Source organism: Dicentrarchus labrax, unplaced genomic scaffold (genome assembly GCF_905237075.1).
Source record: "Dicentrarchus labrax unplaced genomic scaffold, dlabrax2021, whole genome shotgun sequence".
NCBI classification, from domain to species: domain Eukaryota; kingdom Metazoa; phylum Chordata; class Actinopteri; family Moronidae; genus Dicentrarchus; species Dicentrarchus labrax.
The window spans coordinates 24,881,843-24,898,067 of NW_026136715.1; the positions used below are offsets into that span (position 1 = coordinate 24,881,843).

At 41.2% G+C, this 16,225-nt stretch overlaps 1 protein-coding gene across 1 annotated transcript in view; it reads right to left on the reverse strand.

Annotated features, from left to right (window-relative positions):
* The window catches only part of LOC127377739 (copine-9-like), an 89,330-nt gene that overhangs the window by 27,575 nt on the left and 45,530 nt on the right, over positions 1-16,225 (reverse strand). The window contains exons 7-9 of the mRNA XM_051425887.1: positions 2,840-2,903; positions 1,449-1,552; positions 257-361 (exon numbers count right to left, since the gene is read on the reverse strand). Coding sequence (XP_051281847.1) covers positions 257-361; positions 1,449-1,552; positions 2,840-2,903 — 273 coding nt within the window. The remainder of the gene's footprint in view (positions 1-256; positions 362-1,448; positions 1,553-2,839; positions 2,904-16,225) is intronic.

The window sequence follows — 16,225 nt, forward strand, 5'->3', positions numbered from 1 at the left end:
ACAGGTGATGTCATTCACATAAGACTCTGCCTGTGCCTTAAGTTTCCCTACTTCATTTAATCATAGAAAGGTATGTGTGCAATCCAGGGTAGAGGAATTCATGTAGCTCATGAAATACTGCTGGCCTGTTGAGATTTATGGTGTTTGTTTCATGCAAGTTACTTCAGTGTCTAAACAGTAATTAAATACCTTACAATGACATTTTTTTCACTCTCCATTTGGATGTATAATGGAGTTGTGCAAACATTTTTCTGACCTGTCATAGTCGCCATTGCAGAGAGCTCTAACAGGGATGGTGAAGGGCTGCCATACCGGATTCAGTGTGTTCTTGATCACCTCTGTCTTATGGCAGATGGTGAACCTGCCAGCGAAACATGAGGCCATTAAAGGGAAAGCACATTTATACTGCTCACATTGTACCTGTGGAGATAGCCCCACATCTATTATCCACAGATAGCACTGCAATGCTACAAAAAGATTTACAGGTTTTTCATATCTGCTTAAGTATATCTGGGGGACATGACAGAATTGCAGATTGAGTTTTATTGCTACAAACATCTCTCTGAGGCACAGCAGTTGAATGAGGTAATTATCTTAAAGGTTGAGATGAACCTCAGAGGGTGGTGTCATGTGATTCAGAATCAATTCATACGAAAAAGCAGATGATTATTTGCATGGACATATGTAGTCTTCACTGTCAAAATGCTCATGAAACACTTTCATTTCTTTGTCCAGTACAAGCGCAGCTGCTGGAGCTGAAATACCAATGACTGTGTTCAGCAGTACCTAAATGGAACATTTTGCCCACTTGGGGATAAGTGGCTGCAATCCCTGTACCTAAACATACTCCTGTGAGTTACATTTCATCATAAAATCATGCACAAGCCGTTCTTCAGGCATTTGGACATGAAGGTTGAAGTAGTATATGAAGTATGAATTACATTGCTGGACTGCCAAACCGCTTTGAAGGTGAGGAAACAACACAATTTTTATTTTTTATTTGAACCCTATCTTTAAAAGAGTCAATACAAAAGCTAAGTGACTGTAAATGAATAGCGGAAAGAGAACAATAAGAAATTATAAGTCAGGATCACATTTAGCCATATTGCATGAATCTTGTTTTCTTACAACTTGAGGTTTGTGTACAATGGAAGGAGGCCTGCATGAAAGTAAATCTGGTGTAAAGTGCCTTTGAAAAAGTATTGAAACACTCTCTTGGCCATTTTGCATACACGGTCCCTGACTTCAGTGTCAGATAATGAGGTAAAATAACACCTGCGGAACATGGAATCTGTTCATATTTGAATAATTTATTCAAATTCCTTTACATCCCTTTCTAGCAGTCCATGAAAGTTCAACATATTGCTCTCGTCACCTGAGCATAACAATGGGTGGCAAAAGGTTACAGACAGAGGTGAACAGAGTCCACCCTGAATGCGCCAACTCACGTTCCGTCCTCATTACTCCGATAGAAAACCAAGAAGGGGTCCGACTTGCCAAAAAAGTCTTTCTTGTCCAGCTTGTTGGCACATAACTGCATGGTAGCAATATCCTGAGAGGGAAGACAAGACAGTTTCTTAGTTGGATGTCAATATAATCATTCTGACGCAATTTCATTTCTAGGTCAGTAACATGTTGTCTCTGAGAACTCATTTCATTTTTGTGTGACCCAGGCGTGACAATCTTGCAACAGAGCAGTCCCTCAGTGTAAAAACTCATGCATAATGGCAATGCAAATCAGAATCCCCAACACAAGCAGACTGAACGGCTTAATAACCGATGCAAACACAGATTACAGTGATTGCAATCCAGTGTTTCATTTAAATTACAAACATTATAAGTGGGAGAAAACTGATTTTATTATGGGCTGTCTGTAATATAGTCAGAGAGGCAGAGGGATTGGCTTCATACATATGAATGAATGGATACAGCAGTTAATGAGAGACAATGTTATTCCTGCTACAAGAGTGGATGGATGAATGGATGGATGGATGAATGGATGGAATGATGGATGGATAGCTATAGATAGATAGACAGATAGATAGATAGATAGATAGATAGATAGATAGATAGATAGACTTTAATGAGGCCTTTTAGTCATTGCCTCCAGTAGGAAGGCATCATGGGATACCTAAGCTTGTTACTTACAAATAGGCGTCGTCAGCCTACACACACACACACACACACACACACACACACATGCAACACGCTTATCAAAATTTTCCAAAGAGCATTTGGTACTTGTCAAGAGCAGAACCTCCCAGAGTAACGATGGTAAACACAACCAAGATAGGCCTGTTCACATAATGGTCTCTGGAGCCAACACACACACACACACACACACACACACACACATGGAAATTCTGTGTATCTGACTGCCTGGTTGGTATTAATAAATTATTATGGCAGGGGGATGGCAGATTTGGAAGAGAACAATCACTTAGTTCATAGCAGGAAACCATCTTGAGAGCTGATTTTAAAGACATTTAGAGAACTGTATGGATGTCTGGGGAAACACACCATCAAGTGTTTATTAGCGCTGAACACTGGAAGAATGAACTTGAGAGTAGGCGCTCTAGTGAAGTCCTTTACAGATTTAAACTTGTGGACATTTGTTAGATGATCTGTTATTTTTTGAAAGATTGTCCCATCATTAAATGTTTTCTTTGCATGGCTGTGTGGGAGTGATTGTGTGCGCGGGTTGAGAGGATTGCAAGTTATTACAACAACAGCATCAGGGCAAATAAAAAATGCAGACAATATGAAAATATTCCAGCAAAACACAGGTTGTGTGCGTGTGTGTGTGTGTGTGTGTGTGTGTGTGTGTGTGTGTACTGACCCTGCAGTTACTGAGCTCCTCTGCAGTAAAGATAATGGCTCCACACTTCTTCCCCGGAATCCCACTGAGAGCGAAAGGAGAGTGAGACGGAGAGAACGATTGAGAAGGAGGGTAATTGTAGCACAACATTAATAATAGAATTGCCAAGCAGATGTCATTCATAGCAATGAGCTGTTATTGTGATAGGTGACAGCCCAGCATGTAGATTGTCCAATTTGCAAAAAAAGCTTATATTTGCTGTCCTGTACTTACTTTCTAATATCATTTCTGAAATGGGCGCCTTTTTGACACCGTGATGTCTGTTTTATTCGAATCATTCATTACCTTTCCTTTTTAACATTCACATTTGACTCAAAAAAACAAAATCCACCCAGTCCAAATCAGGCACCTAAATCCTGTGGATCCTGTGTCACACCATTAATACCACATATGGGCTGTTATCTACAATCAATCAATCAGTGAGACTTTATCTGTATAGCACTTTTCATACAAGCAAAATGTAACACATAGTGCTTCACACATTGAACAAAAAATTAGAAATCCTGCATTGTTTTAAATTCATACGAGCTTACTGCTAACTGTAGGTTTTGCTTCTTCCCTCGTCTTTCCTGGCACATTCCTAGGTTTCTTGGCGCAATACTGCTAACTACTGTCAATCAGCAGAATAGATCTTTTTTACAGTGACATTTTGACATGTGACATCAGAAACAGACAACACAAAATAATGGCTGAATGCCATTTAGCTGCTTCAGTTTCAAGGTCCTGGTATCATGCATGTGTGCAATCTCATTTTTTTTAAAAATCTACAAAAAACCTGTAAAAAAAAAAGTGAATTAATGCCACTGTAATGCCATGGTACTTGTTTTTACTAAGCACTTAGTACTGTAGATACCAAGGATGCAATTCTCCTGGACCTGTCGGCGCAGCATATATGCCTACAAATACTGTAGTCGGCCATTAAATGTGACAGAAAGAAGAACATGTTGAGGACGGCGACAAGTGCAGCTTTCCATGCACAGTGCTCTGTCTTCAACTGTGGACTGTGTTGCTGTGCTTGTGTGTGTGTGTGTGTGTGTGTGTGTGTGTGTGTGTGTGTGTGTGTGTGTGTGTGTGTGTGCGCAGGAGCTCAGACCCACCCGCAAAGGTGTTCCACAGCGGGTGGGTCAGAGGCGAGACAGAGAGTGGCAGAGGGCACTCTCACAACGCCACTTTAAGTGCAACAGAAAAATAGCAAATACGAGTAATATATTAATGTAATCCACACAAAAGATGTACAGACAAGGAAAATAAACACTCAGCAGAATCCAGTTCATTCAGGTGACTTGGTGGCCATTGCTGCACTGAAGCAACAATCACTGCAGGACACTTGGAGAAAGAGAGAAATTCCCTCTAGACAGCGACAAGACCGACAAGATCAAAACAGATTAGAGAGAGTTTGTTAGGGTATTTTATAGCCTACTTTGTTTAATAGTTACTTAATATAAAATATATATATATCAAATCAGGAAAATGAATGTATTGGATCAGGACTCAGTATCAGCAGATAATAAATGGGGATGGGGCAAAAAAACACTTGACTGGGACATTTTTACCGTGGTATCGAGAATCGTGGAATTTCCCTGGTATTGGTATCTACTACTACATTTCTGGTATCGTGACATCCTCAATTAGGAGTTTAGTGCATCAAGATACAAAGTTGGTGATGCCTATTCTCCATTACAGAAGAAGGGGTCTTAACGTGAGGACAAAATAAAAAGAGCTCCACTCAAGCCTCAAACGAACAAAAATCATGTGGAAACTACGATGGAAATATGACGTGTGTGTTTGCTTCATGTATTCATTTGAGGTATGTTTAAGTCACATGCCTAATGTGCATCATGATTAATAAATAAACCTGCGTTGCACTTTGCTGCATTTTGTTTTCATTGATGCAGCAACTTCTTCACCTTAGCCAAGTGTAAACTTGCGATGAATCAACTTTTTATTTTTATTTATTTATTTTTTACAATTTCTTGTGTTTACGCAGGTTTTTAAAGTGCAAATAGAAAATGCACATAAAAACAGGTGGATAGAAACACACTTACTGTCACGGCTTACTGGGACACACACACAAAAGAACAAGGCTATTGTTATTGTATAACACCTGTGAACCAGTTCCGTGTGGCTATTGTACCGGTCTCTGTGATGAACAGAGGGTCCTGGGGGGAAGCTCCGCTGGCTAACCAGGAGTTGGTGTATTCTAGTATTGGTTGAAAAGGACTTAAATAAGAGTCTAGGCGGAAGAAGTAGATTGGTTGAGGTAGACTGGACTGGTTGGTCTTGCTGCGTTTAAGATGGTAAATAAGGGTGTGGTTGGAATAAAAGGTAATGTCGGACATGGAAGCATGGCGAGAAGGATCATATTTGAGAGTAGAAGCTGTGAATTCGGAGCAGCGCAGAAAACCAAAGAAAGGCAGTAGGAACATGGATTCCAGGACCTTATCAATGTACAGGGATGAATAGCCTTCACGGAGGGTTCTGATGCAGCGGGTGAGTAGGTCTGAAGTTAAGGGCAAGCATTTTGGTGAAGGATGTGCTTCTGTCTTGCGGAGACCTTTGATTAACATGCTGATATGAGAATGAGAAGTGGCTTGGAATGGTGCTCCGGAGGATAGTTTTATGAAAAAGTTAATGCTGCTTATGTAGGCTTGAATGGTGGAAGATTTAGTGTTAGTGTTAGTGTGTTATTATGGCCGGGGATGTGAGAGGCTCGGATAATGAATTGTTGTTGGGCCGAAACTAAGGTGAGCTTCCTTATGAACTGCATTATGTCTAGGCAGTGTGAACGTCCCTTGTTGATGATGTCTACGACGGCGCTGTTGTTGGAGTGGATAGTGATGATTTTCTTGGACCATTTGTAGCCCCAAAGAATAGCTGCGATGATGACTGGGTACATTTCGTAGATAGCGGAGGAAGAGGAGAGAGATGAAAATTCGGACGGCCATTTGGCTGAAAACCACCTGCCACTGAAGTAGCCGCCGAAGCCGACAGAAGGAGCTGCGTCTGTGAATAGCTGGATGTCTTCTAGCAAAGTGATGTGTGCGTTGTAAAAGAATGAGATGCCATTCCATGATGAGAGGAACTGGTGCCATAATTTTAGCTCCATTTTACATGCTTTGTCCAGTGTGACATTGTCGTGGAGAGATGGGATGGAGGAGGCTATGGAAAGCAGGTGTGACAAGAAGGATCGGCCTTGGGGGATGATGCGGATGGCGTAGTTAAGGTGGCCGAGCAGCGAGAGAGAGGAGGAAGTTTGAAATGAGTAAGGAAATTCTGTGTACTTTTTCGGTGGGCAAGGATGCTTGGAGTGAAACGGAATCAAGAGTAATGCCAGGAAATTCCAGGGATGGGCTCGGGCCCTCCGTTTTCTCCGTGGAGAGAGGGACTCCAAGCTCATTGAAAGTGGAGATCAGGGTATGTAGACTGTGTGATGGGGGAGACGAGGATGGCGTGACTGTGAGGAAGTCATCTAGAAGATGGATGATGTATGGGAGTTTGTGCTTGTTTAGCAAGATCCAGCAGAGTGCTTCAGATAATGAGTCGAATATTTTCAGGCTGCTTCTGCACCCAAAGGTCAGGCGCATGGCAAAGTAGTATGCGCCCTTCCACTGAATGCCGAAGAGATGCCAGTAGTCTGGGTGGATGGGAAGGACTTTGAATGCACTGGTGATGTCTGCTTTGGCAAACCAGGCTCCTTGGCCAGCTATACTGATGAGGGAGATGGCGTGGTCGATTGTTGCGTAATGCATTGAAAGATCTGAGCTAGGGATTAGGCTATTGATGCTTGGGACTGGGGCACCATGGGGGGATGAGACAAGAGGCAATCAGAGTAGGAATGGGAGGGGCGAAGGTAGCCAAAGAAGGTTGGACAGGGAAGTTAGGAATGAGGGAAGGAGAAAGGATGCTGGGACAGAGACAGAAGGAATGTATGGGTTTTGGCTGATGGTGTTGCCGTGTGCCGTTGTTGTGGGCACGCTCTGTGCGGCTGAGGCAATCGGAGTTGGAATGGGAGGGGCAGGTAGCCAAAGAAGATTGGACAGGGAAATTAGGAATGATAGAAGAGGAAAGGATGCTGGAATGGAGGGATGCATGTGCTGGGGTTGTTTGAGAAGTGTGGGGTAAGGGAGAAGATGTATGAGAAGTGGGAAAGGCAGGTGCTGGGTTTAATACGACCTGGCGAGGCTGGGCTGTGGGGTGCTGGGGGCGTGACACTGGGAACTCGGAAGTGTCCATGGAGTTCTGCGAGGTGGGATGCTGCTCTGCTGAGAGTCCATGAAGAGTTGGAAAAGTTTCGCCTTATTGTCTGTGCGATGTTTCTCTGGGTAAGGGCGCGCTTCAGGCAAACGACCATCCACTCAGATATGTTTGGAGCCGAGGGACGATCGGCGAGATGGCGAGGTGGGGCCAGGTCGCAGAGGCTTTGCCCAGAGCGGCTGGAGGAAGGAGTGTTGGTCGGACGCCAGACACGAGATCTTCCCCTGGAGCGGTGGGGGGCCGAAGGCCCGATGTGTTGCAGCCATCTGTGGACGGAGGCTGGGAGCGCCTGACAGCGTGGATGTTTGAGCAGGGGTGGGATGGCTGACGAGTAGGGATGGTAGGTGAAGGAGATGTGGATCTGGGATTTCATCGAATATTTCGCTGTCTGACAGATTTAGGATGAGTTCGTTATCCATAAATTCACGTTTTTGAATTGTTTCTGAGGCAAGTCATATAGAAAATGGGACAAGGAGGGAGTGAACGGATGAGGTGTGCTTAAGTATGTTTTTAGCAGAAATGAGGTGAGTTTGGGGCGTGGTCTTTGTTCCTGAACCTAGATATAAAACTCCATGTAAACACAGGTGTTACCAATGATACTAATTAAGGTTCTGTTCCATTCAGGTCAAACTGCTCCCTGCTAAAAGGCTCTGCTACACTAAATGGCAACGTCTGTGTTTACCCTACTGTTCTGAGTCAAAATAGCTGCTGTGAAAAAGAGGAATGAGAGCGGAAATGTGTTTGTGTCGAGTGCATGCTCTTGTGTGCACTTTGGTAAATGGACCTGTACTTGTTTAGCGCCTTTCTAGTCTTCCGACCACTCAAAGCGCTTTTACACTACGTGAGACATTCACCCTTTCACACACATTCACTCAGTGATGGCAAAGTCTATCGAACAGAAACTAACGCATTCATTCACATTCACACACCGATGCATGGCATCGGGAGCAATTTGGGGTTCAGTATCTTGCTCAAGGATACTTCGACATGTTGCACCAGGAGCCAGGGATCGAACCCACAACCTTCCGATTAAGGAACGACCCGCTCTGCCTCTGAGCCACAGCCGCCATGTACAAACAGACAAAACCAGACAAATCTGAATTCAGCTTTTAAAATTATTAGAATTTATTTATATGTTTTTTTAGAATGGATTGTTCCAAATCAGAGGAATAATGTGCACATCTGTAGGCATCCCCCCATGACGTCTTTTCTTTTCTACTTTGTATTTAAGGTTGAAGCTTGTATTGGTAATTTTTTTTATTCTCTCTCATTTAAACATTAAATTTGAAGTCTTGAGAGTTGAATGCAGTAAAGAACAATTCACTGAACCAACAACAAAACAGGGATAAATTGAACAAAAAGAGTGTAAAGAGTGGATCTCTATAGAGTAGACTCAGAACAGATTGGGAGTGAGAGAAAAAAATGAGGGGCAAATCTGTGACAGTCAGGGGACAAAAGGGCCAGGCTAGGCTGCTGCTTCATTATACTTTCCAGAATCACAAGATGGGTTTAAAGGACATGGAGGGAAGAGGAGTAGGATGGGGAGGAGGAGGAGGAGGAGGAGGAGGGGTGAGAGAGAAGAAGAAGAAATAACATATGAGGATGAAATAAGAGGGTTGAAAGAAAGATGAGAGAAGGGGAGGAAAGACAGCCTTTGACAGAAGTGATGTTGGAATGTGGCCAACACATTTTAATTAAACTTTTTATATGTCACAGTAATATCCATATATTGGATGGGTTTTCACAAGATAAAAATTATCCTGAAATTAACCTTCAACAGTCTTCTTATATTTGAAACCATATATCATATGCAGGGCTGGACTGGACATAAAAATTGGCCTGGGACTTTAGACCAACCTAAACATACCTTGAGATCCTACAGCAGACAAAGAAACAATGTCAGAGAATTAAGTAGAAAACTGATTTCTTAAAGGTTATATATGCGGAATTCACTGGATTGGACTGCACTGGAGCACAGCATTTCCCACCAACACAATGGAACAAATACAAAATGTGAAAATATTTGTGAAACTGACTGCAAATGGCCACGACAGGTAAGCTAATGTTAATCTTTCCAAATTCCCCCGTTAAAGTATGTCCACTTCAGTTGTTATAGTAAGTGTCTGAAAACATTCAGGAAAGGGTCCCTACAGAGACAGACATTTTGCTGAACCAGAAACAGATGTAATATTGCACACCACCAAAGTCACGTATCAATGTAACATCATAACTTCATTCAAAGTTAAAGGACACAAAATAAAACTCACCAAAACTGTCTTTGTTAGTCTTTCCACTGTTCCAACAATCACAAACTCTGACTTGGTCAAAATATAACCCTAATTCATAGATGTAGATGAGGAAAAACAGCAGTCGCAGTCGCTCACGGAGCAGACAGGCTACGTGAACAAACCACAGAGAGGCTGCGATAGCAACACAGTGTAATGCCATTCGCTGCTCAGGACACCATTATTCCACTGTATCTTTACATAGCAAATAGTTGTTCCTGCTATATTAATGTTTTCATTTTCATATATGTAACCTTTAAATGAACTAATTAATAGACCAATAAATACATTTATAGATCATTTTTTCATATTTATTCAAGCAAATTGCGTGTCCTTCGAAATTCGTTTGAAGTTGATTTTTTGAAAAAGTGACAGCCGTAATTACTACACTTTCAAGGCACTGCATTGTCTTACACCTGGTTTAACAACTGAACGTTTTATCTCATCCCAGCTCACTAAATGACGACTGTGAGATGTGGTTGAAGGCTAAGGAAAGCTAGTAGGGGGACCTTTGAGCTTAAATTAATTTTAAGTAGTTCAAGTCAAACGTACTTGATCTTAGCAAACATAGCTTTAGGCATTTGAACAAACAACCAATGCTGTTGTTTTCCTCAAGAGGACAGTCACTAGGATAGGATTCTGGATTATTTAAAAAAAATTGCAAGTAGTCCAGCTCTCATTAAAAGATAATGTCTTAATTTCTTTCAGTAAAGAACTTTCATGTCACCAGCCCACAGTTTGTCATTGAACTCTTTTGCTTTCAAAATAAAATCTCTCTCTCCTCTTTCAAAAAAGAATTGGTTTTGTTCTGTGGGTACAACGTCTGTCAGCCTAAATCTCAAACAGAGAAAAACTAGAACCTGTGCTGTAGAAAAGTATATTGAGAGATATCCATTGTTTCCACTGTTGACAGCTCCAGTGACAGCTAAGTCCATTTGTATGGCACGGCCACAATGTGTTTGGGCCTTGATATCCACACATCCTTTTCAAATCCTCTTCCTTCTTAAACACACATACACAAGCACACATCATAAATAAATGCATATGCTCACATTTCTATAAAGTAGAATATGCCATCCTACTGATGATTTGTAATTCAGTTCAGCAAGATGTGAATAATTTCATCAGTAAGAAGGCAAGAACAAATGAAAGCTTTTGCAATTTTCATTAGAAGTAATTATTCTTTTTTATAGCTTATATAGTTTTTATAGCTTTTTGAGTAATTTCCTCACATTCTCATCAGCTGCCTGTGTCACAGCAGTGTCCAAATCAACTTTTTGGAAACAGGGGGCCCGAGGCAAAGCCAGGAGGCAGAGCTGCTGTTCATTGACCCTGAATATTTCAGCTGTGTCCCAGTTCAGTGTCACGATAAAGCAGACTGCACAATAACAGCCCCATCAAAGGACCACGGACACATACTTATTTAGCTTTGATGCTAAAGAAGGAGAAGAAGGAGCAAGGCAACTGGCAGAGGGTTCGATGAAGATGAAAAAGAAGTGACCGTGTATGGAAAATTGATTTAAGGACAAAGAGGGAAGAAAGAATGATGAAAATGAAGTAACATCCAATGACAGTGTCTGTTAGCATAAATCCACAGCCCTCCATGACGTAGTTTTAAAGCCAATGGATTCCCTCGCTTCTACTGCCTGCCAGCTGTAGCAGGCAGCTACAGCGAGAGAATTATTTATGAATTTATCTACAGTGTGTCCAACTGCACACCCGCCAGCTAGCTCACTGGATACAAGAACGGCCTGGACTCTGGAGTATCTGTCCAAGCCTTGACTGCTCACTGACTACAGAATAATAATGACATGCTGTTCCTCTGCTAGATCTTACAAGTATTTAGGCAGGTCTGCTTCTCATCATGAGATGCATTTGAGGCAACTGAGACTTGTTAGAGCTCTGCTTTCAATATGTGTTTATAACGCTGTGAGCTTGAATTATATTGTGCAAAAAACAACACCAAGTTTATGAGTATTGATTTGGATTTTTTTTTGCAAATACCTCCACAAAATACCATCAAAGTAAAGCAGCTGTGAGATATTTCATAAGCCACAAAAGCTCAAGGGAAACACAACAGGCTAAGCTGCCATCTGCTATTAATGAAGTGACAAGTACAGTCTCTTGACAGAACTCTGGTTAACCTTGGGGTCATAGCTGTCATTTGAAAAGTTCACAGAGTGCCATGCATGGGTGTATTGGCCTCTTTTTTTTTCCTGGGAATCTACCCAATGGTTTCTTTGGCTCAGGCAAGACTCTCCGTCTCAGGGAATATCGAAGGTTCAGTGTGCAAATGTTTCATTCTAACCAAACAATGCAGAATGTGTGCTGTCGTAAGAGAGAGCACTAAAAATCTCCTGACCAAGTTTAAAGAAAAAGCTTCTCCCTTTATGCAGTAAGTCCACTGAAAAACATTGGCTTTATTATGCAGCCCATCTCATTATAATTGCACTTTTAAGTTGAAAGATGTAAGAATTGTTAAATTCATACTCCAAACTAACAGGGGGCAGCATCTCTCTCTCTCTCTCTCTCTCACACACACACACACAGACACACACACACACACACTATTGAATAGGCATCCACGTGTCCTAAATCAGAAATATTGACCATTAGTTTTTTATTTTAATTTGCTGATAGCTGTTCCTTACCGTAAAGTAAAAAATAATTAAATGAATAATGTGTTATGTCATATCTTGTTAGGTTATATCTTTATACATCTCCACCATAGGTTATATGGTGCCAGTTGGGATTCAGGAGTCCAGGCAGGAATAAGATAAAAGTTTTTGTTGGGTAATTTTAAAAAAATGAAGATTATGACTCTCCTACTCTTCCCTTCCACTCTATTTTCCCAGTATTTTTTATTTATATTTTCATGATCACCTTGTTATTATATGACATGAACTGTCTTGCATCAGTCTTTAATATGTGATTACTGGTATGTTGTTCCTGTTATGTTCTGTTGCGTTGTATGCATTGGCGCCGACTTTACTACTGTTACCATTGGTGGGGTAAAAGATGGAAGTAAAGTTTGATGACCTCATGCTGTGAGGAGACTTTTAAATGGTTCCCTCCTCCTGCTCCTCCGCTAATGTAGCCAATAGAACAGTCAGCTCTCTCCTGGCTGCAGCCAAATGTCCGTAAAGGAGGAATGTGAGAAAGAAAATCCAATTTGCACAGACTGTGTGTGTATTAGTGATGTGTGGGCGGGTTCGGGTCAACTTAATAGAAAATATTACAGGTTCGGGTGGGTGTGTCAAGTGACAAAGCTGTGTCCTGAATAGGATATTAATAATTTAAAGAAACATTGTGTGCAATAGTCCACCTTCTACCTTCTCTTTTCCTTTCTCTCAAACATACACATATGCAGAACAATTCATCTGCTTTTTTAAGCCTATATCTTCCTACTAAGAGAGCAGGCTGGCTCTAGCTCTTCCCAGCAGCATGATCAGCTCCTTGCAGGGCGCTCAGTGCTGACAATTGGGGTAATATAATGCATAAAGTTGGCGGTTGGGTCGTGTTTGAGTCAATGATTAATGCATACTGGGTGTGAAGATTTGTTACTAAAAAAAATTTATTAAAAAGTTGACTGGTAAAGTTTTGAGTTTTTCAAATGCCAATTAAATGTATTAGGCTTTGACAATTTCACCAGACTGCTTTTTTGCATCAGGATTTGGGGGTATCTTTAAAATGCCTAAAACCTAAGGCCTAGCGCCAGTGGTCGTATGTTTGACGAATCTTGACTCAGTCACTGAAGCGCACTGATAGATAGAATAGTCTATCCTAAACTTCTACTGCTGCCCCTATTATAATGACCAGTATTAGTATCTCTAAAAGTGCTCTTACCAGTATCACTACTGGATTCATTTTCATTTACAATATTTTCAAAATGACTGGCCCAGACTATTTGTAAATATTGATGTATGGGTTCTTGCTGCTACTGCCAGCAATAATGAAGCTACAACAAACTATCAATTGGAAGGTTGGCTCAGTGTGGCACTCGTATTTCTCCTTTAATCAGTTTACTCCACATTCTCCCTGTGTTTATCCCCTAACCACTAAACTAATTTCTTATACATTTTATTCAGTCTGTGTAATTCCCTCTATCTCTCTAATTACTCCCAAAGCAGTTAACCTCTCTGTTTGTTCCCCTTTCGTTTCAAGGGCACTCTTAACCCAATCATGAACTCCTTGTCAGAACGTATAAACACTATAACCTCATCATCATATTGTTTGTCTTTTAATGTACTGCAATGCTCGCCTTCCAGCACACCACCAAGAGAGAGACAAGAGTCCAAAACCTTAAAGGTTCCCTATGGAGCTTTCTTGTAAACAAATGAATGTTTTCATCCAGTGTTATTCACTAATAAACCTTCCAATACAAGCTTCCTCATAAAAGATTTGCAAAAATGATAAGTTAACAATGAAGCTGGGGATTCACTAAATTATCTGGTATCATAAACAGGTGTGGAGCTAGAGAAATATTCATGGGGTTTAGAAATATATAATGATTTAAAGGTCCAGTGTGTAACATTTAGGAGGATCTACTGACACAAATGGAATACGATATTCATAGGTATGTTTTCATTAGTGTATAATCACCTGAGACCAAGAATCCTTTTGGTACCTTAGAATGAGCTGTTTTTATCTACAGACACAGCGGTTCGCCCTCCATGGAGTCCACCATGTCGAACCAACATGTTCCTACAGTAACAGACAAACCATACACTGGCTGTACATAGGGGCGTTAGTGTTTTTTGCGACCAGCATAGTTTCTCCTTCACAATATGTAACTACACCGCTAGGTACCACTTAATCCTACACACTGGTCCTTTAATCGCAAACAATCATTATATATTTTGCTGGAAAAAAGCCCCCAAATCACAATATTTAAACTCAAAAACAACTAAATGTAAAGGTGGCATTTGAAATCGATACCTTTTTCAAAAAACATGGATTTTTCATTGAATTCAGGCCGATCACTCAGTCTAAAATGTGGCCATAACAGACCATTAAATGAATTTCTATTTTTAACACGTTATTTTTTTAATTAATCTAAATCAATGTGTTAAATTTGACAGCATTTGACACCAAATTGGGGTTGCAGCTGGGTGGCCAAGCATGTTGGCCCCATGCCACCCCTCTAGATCCACCCTGATAATAAATAAACATGTCATCTGGATAAACTACTCAGACTACAACTCAGGGCTACAACCTAAAATATTCAGTGGTCAGGAGAATCAATGGGAAAGGGGGAGGTTGGGGTTATTGTGCATACTATTTTGTTCAGACATGCACTTGAAAAAATGGCTTTAAGTTGCATATGTTATATTATACTATATTAGGCTTAAATTTAATTTAAATGGTAATGAAAGAACAAATACAGTACTGTACCTCTCTGCCCTCAGTTACAGCCCAAGTATTATCCTACAACTACCACTACTTCTGATATTACCTAATATCCAAACCAGCACATGTGGCCAGACGTGAGCCACCCAGTGTGTATCTAAATAAACTTCACACCAGTCACCACACATGGAGTTGAAGCAATCATGTTACATGCCAAGGGATGACCAAACATGTGACCTGGAACAAGCTGTGACAGAGAAGCCATGGGAGTGGGGGCTACATCACCGGTACACAGAAAGCATGTTACTGTCTGCCTGTCACACTGGATATCTGCTGAGAAAAGCATCATCACTTCATCCATAGAAGACATGGTTTTTACATCCTGAGAGAGGCTTTTTCTTAGTCCTTTGATCTCCACACAGGACTGAGGGACACTTAGGGACTGTGATGGACTGTGTGGTGTCCCTGGCTCTCGCTCTCCTTTTCTGTATGTAAAGCTGGCATAAACAGACACACACAAACATACAGCTGTCCAGCAGCTGCTACAGCACTTTTCACACAAGCCTCCAAATGCATGAAAACCCCAAATGCAGGCTAACAGGTTGGCTGATTTTGCTCCTATTCTAACAGCTCAAAAAAAAAAAAAAGAAGCAGAAAGAAATGTACACAGTAAATAGAGAAATGTGTGCATATCATATTTAACATGTAGTATTTGCCACATGTGTGCCATGCATTGCACAATGTACAGGAGTCTCTCATAGCTAGCGTAACGTTCTTGTTGAGTGAAAAGGAGTAGAAAGCATCTCCTGACATTCATCTGTCAAGCTGCCAAGAATCACCGCTGTCACAGATGATGATGACCTCATGAAGACAGCCTGAAAAATGCTAACTGCCAGAGAGAATTATTCTTCCCGCTTCCAGGGGTGACATGAGATTGAGAGTATGAGAGTGATAGACAAGCTGCATAAATTTGGAATTCCTGTTCAGCTGAAATATTGTATGTATTATTTTACAAAGGAAAAGGATGAGGATGATTCGTTGGACTTCTTAATGTCTGGGAATCTTGCCCAACAGGACTAGTTTAAGGAGGATTGTACAATGTATCTGGCACTACCACGTTCTATCCTTCGTGAGTGTCCATGAGTCTATGTCTTGAGGATCTCACACGTGGCTCTTTTGCTTGTTACACTATCTTTATGCAACAGGACTAAGAGCAGCTTGCATTTCTGCAGCATGACACTCATTTGTGAACGTATATAAAAACTGAAATACTATAATTCTATTCCCTTTTCTATTATATTTAAGTTGCTGACCTGCTGGTCATTATTTAACGATCAATTTTCGTTGCTACACAGAAGACACTCCACATGCCCATTAAAGCCTGCTACCACCAATGTGTCCTGTATTATGCCCTGCCTGGCTGGATGTCCAAAAATGTCAGTTGAATGCAGTTGAATGA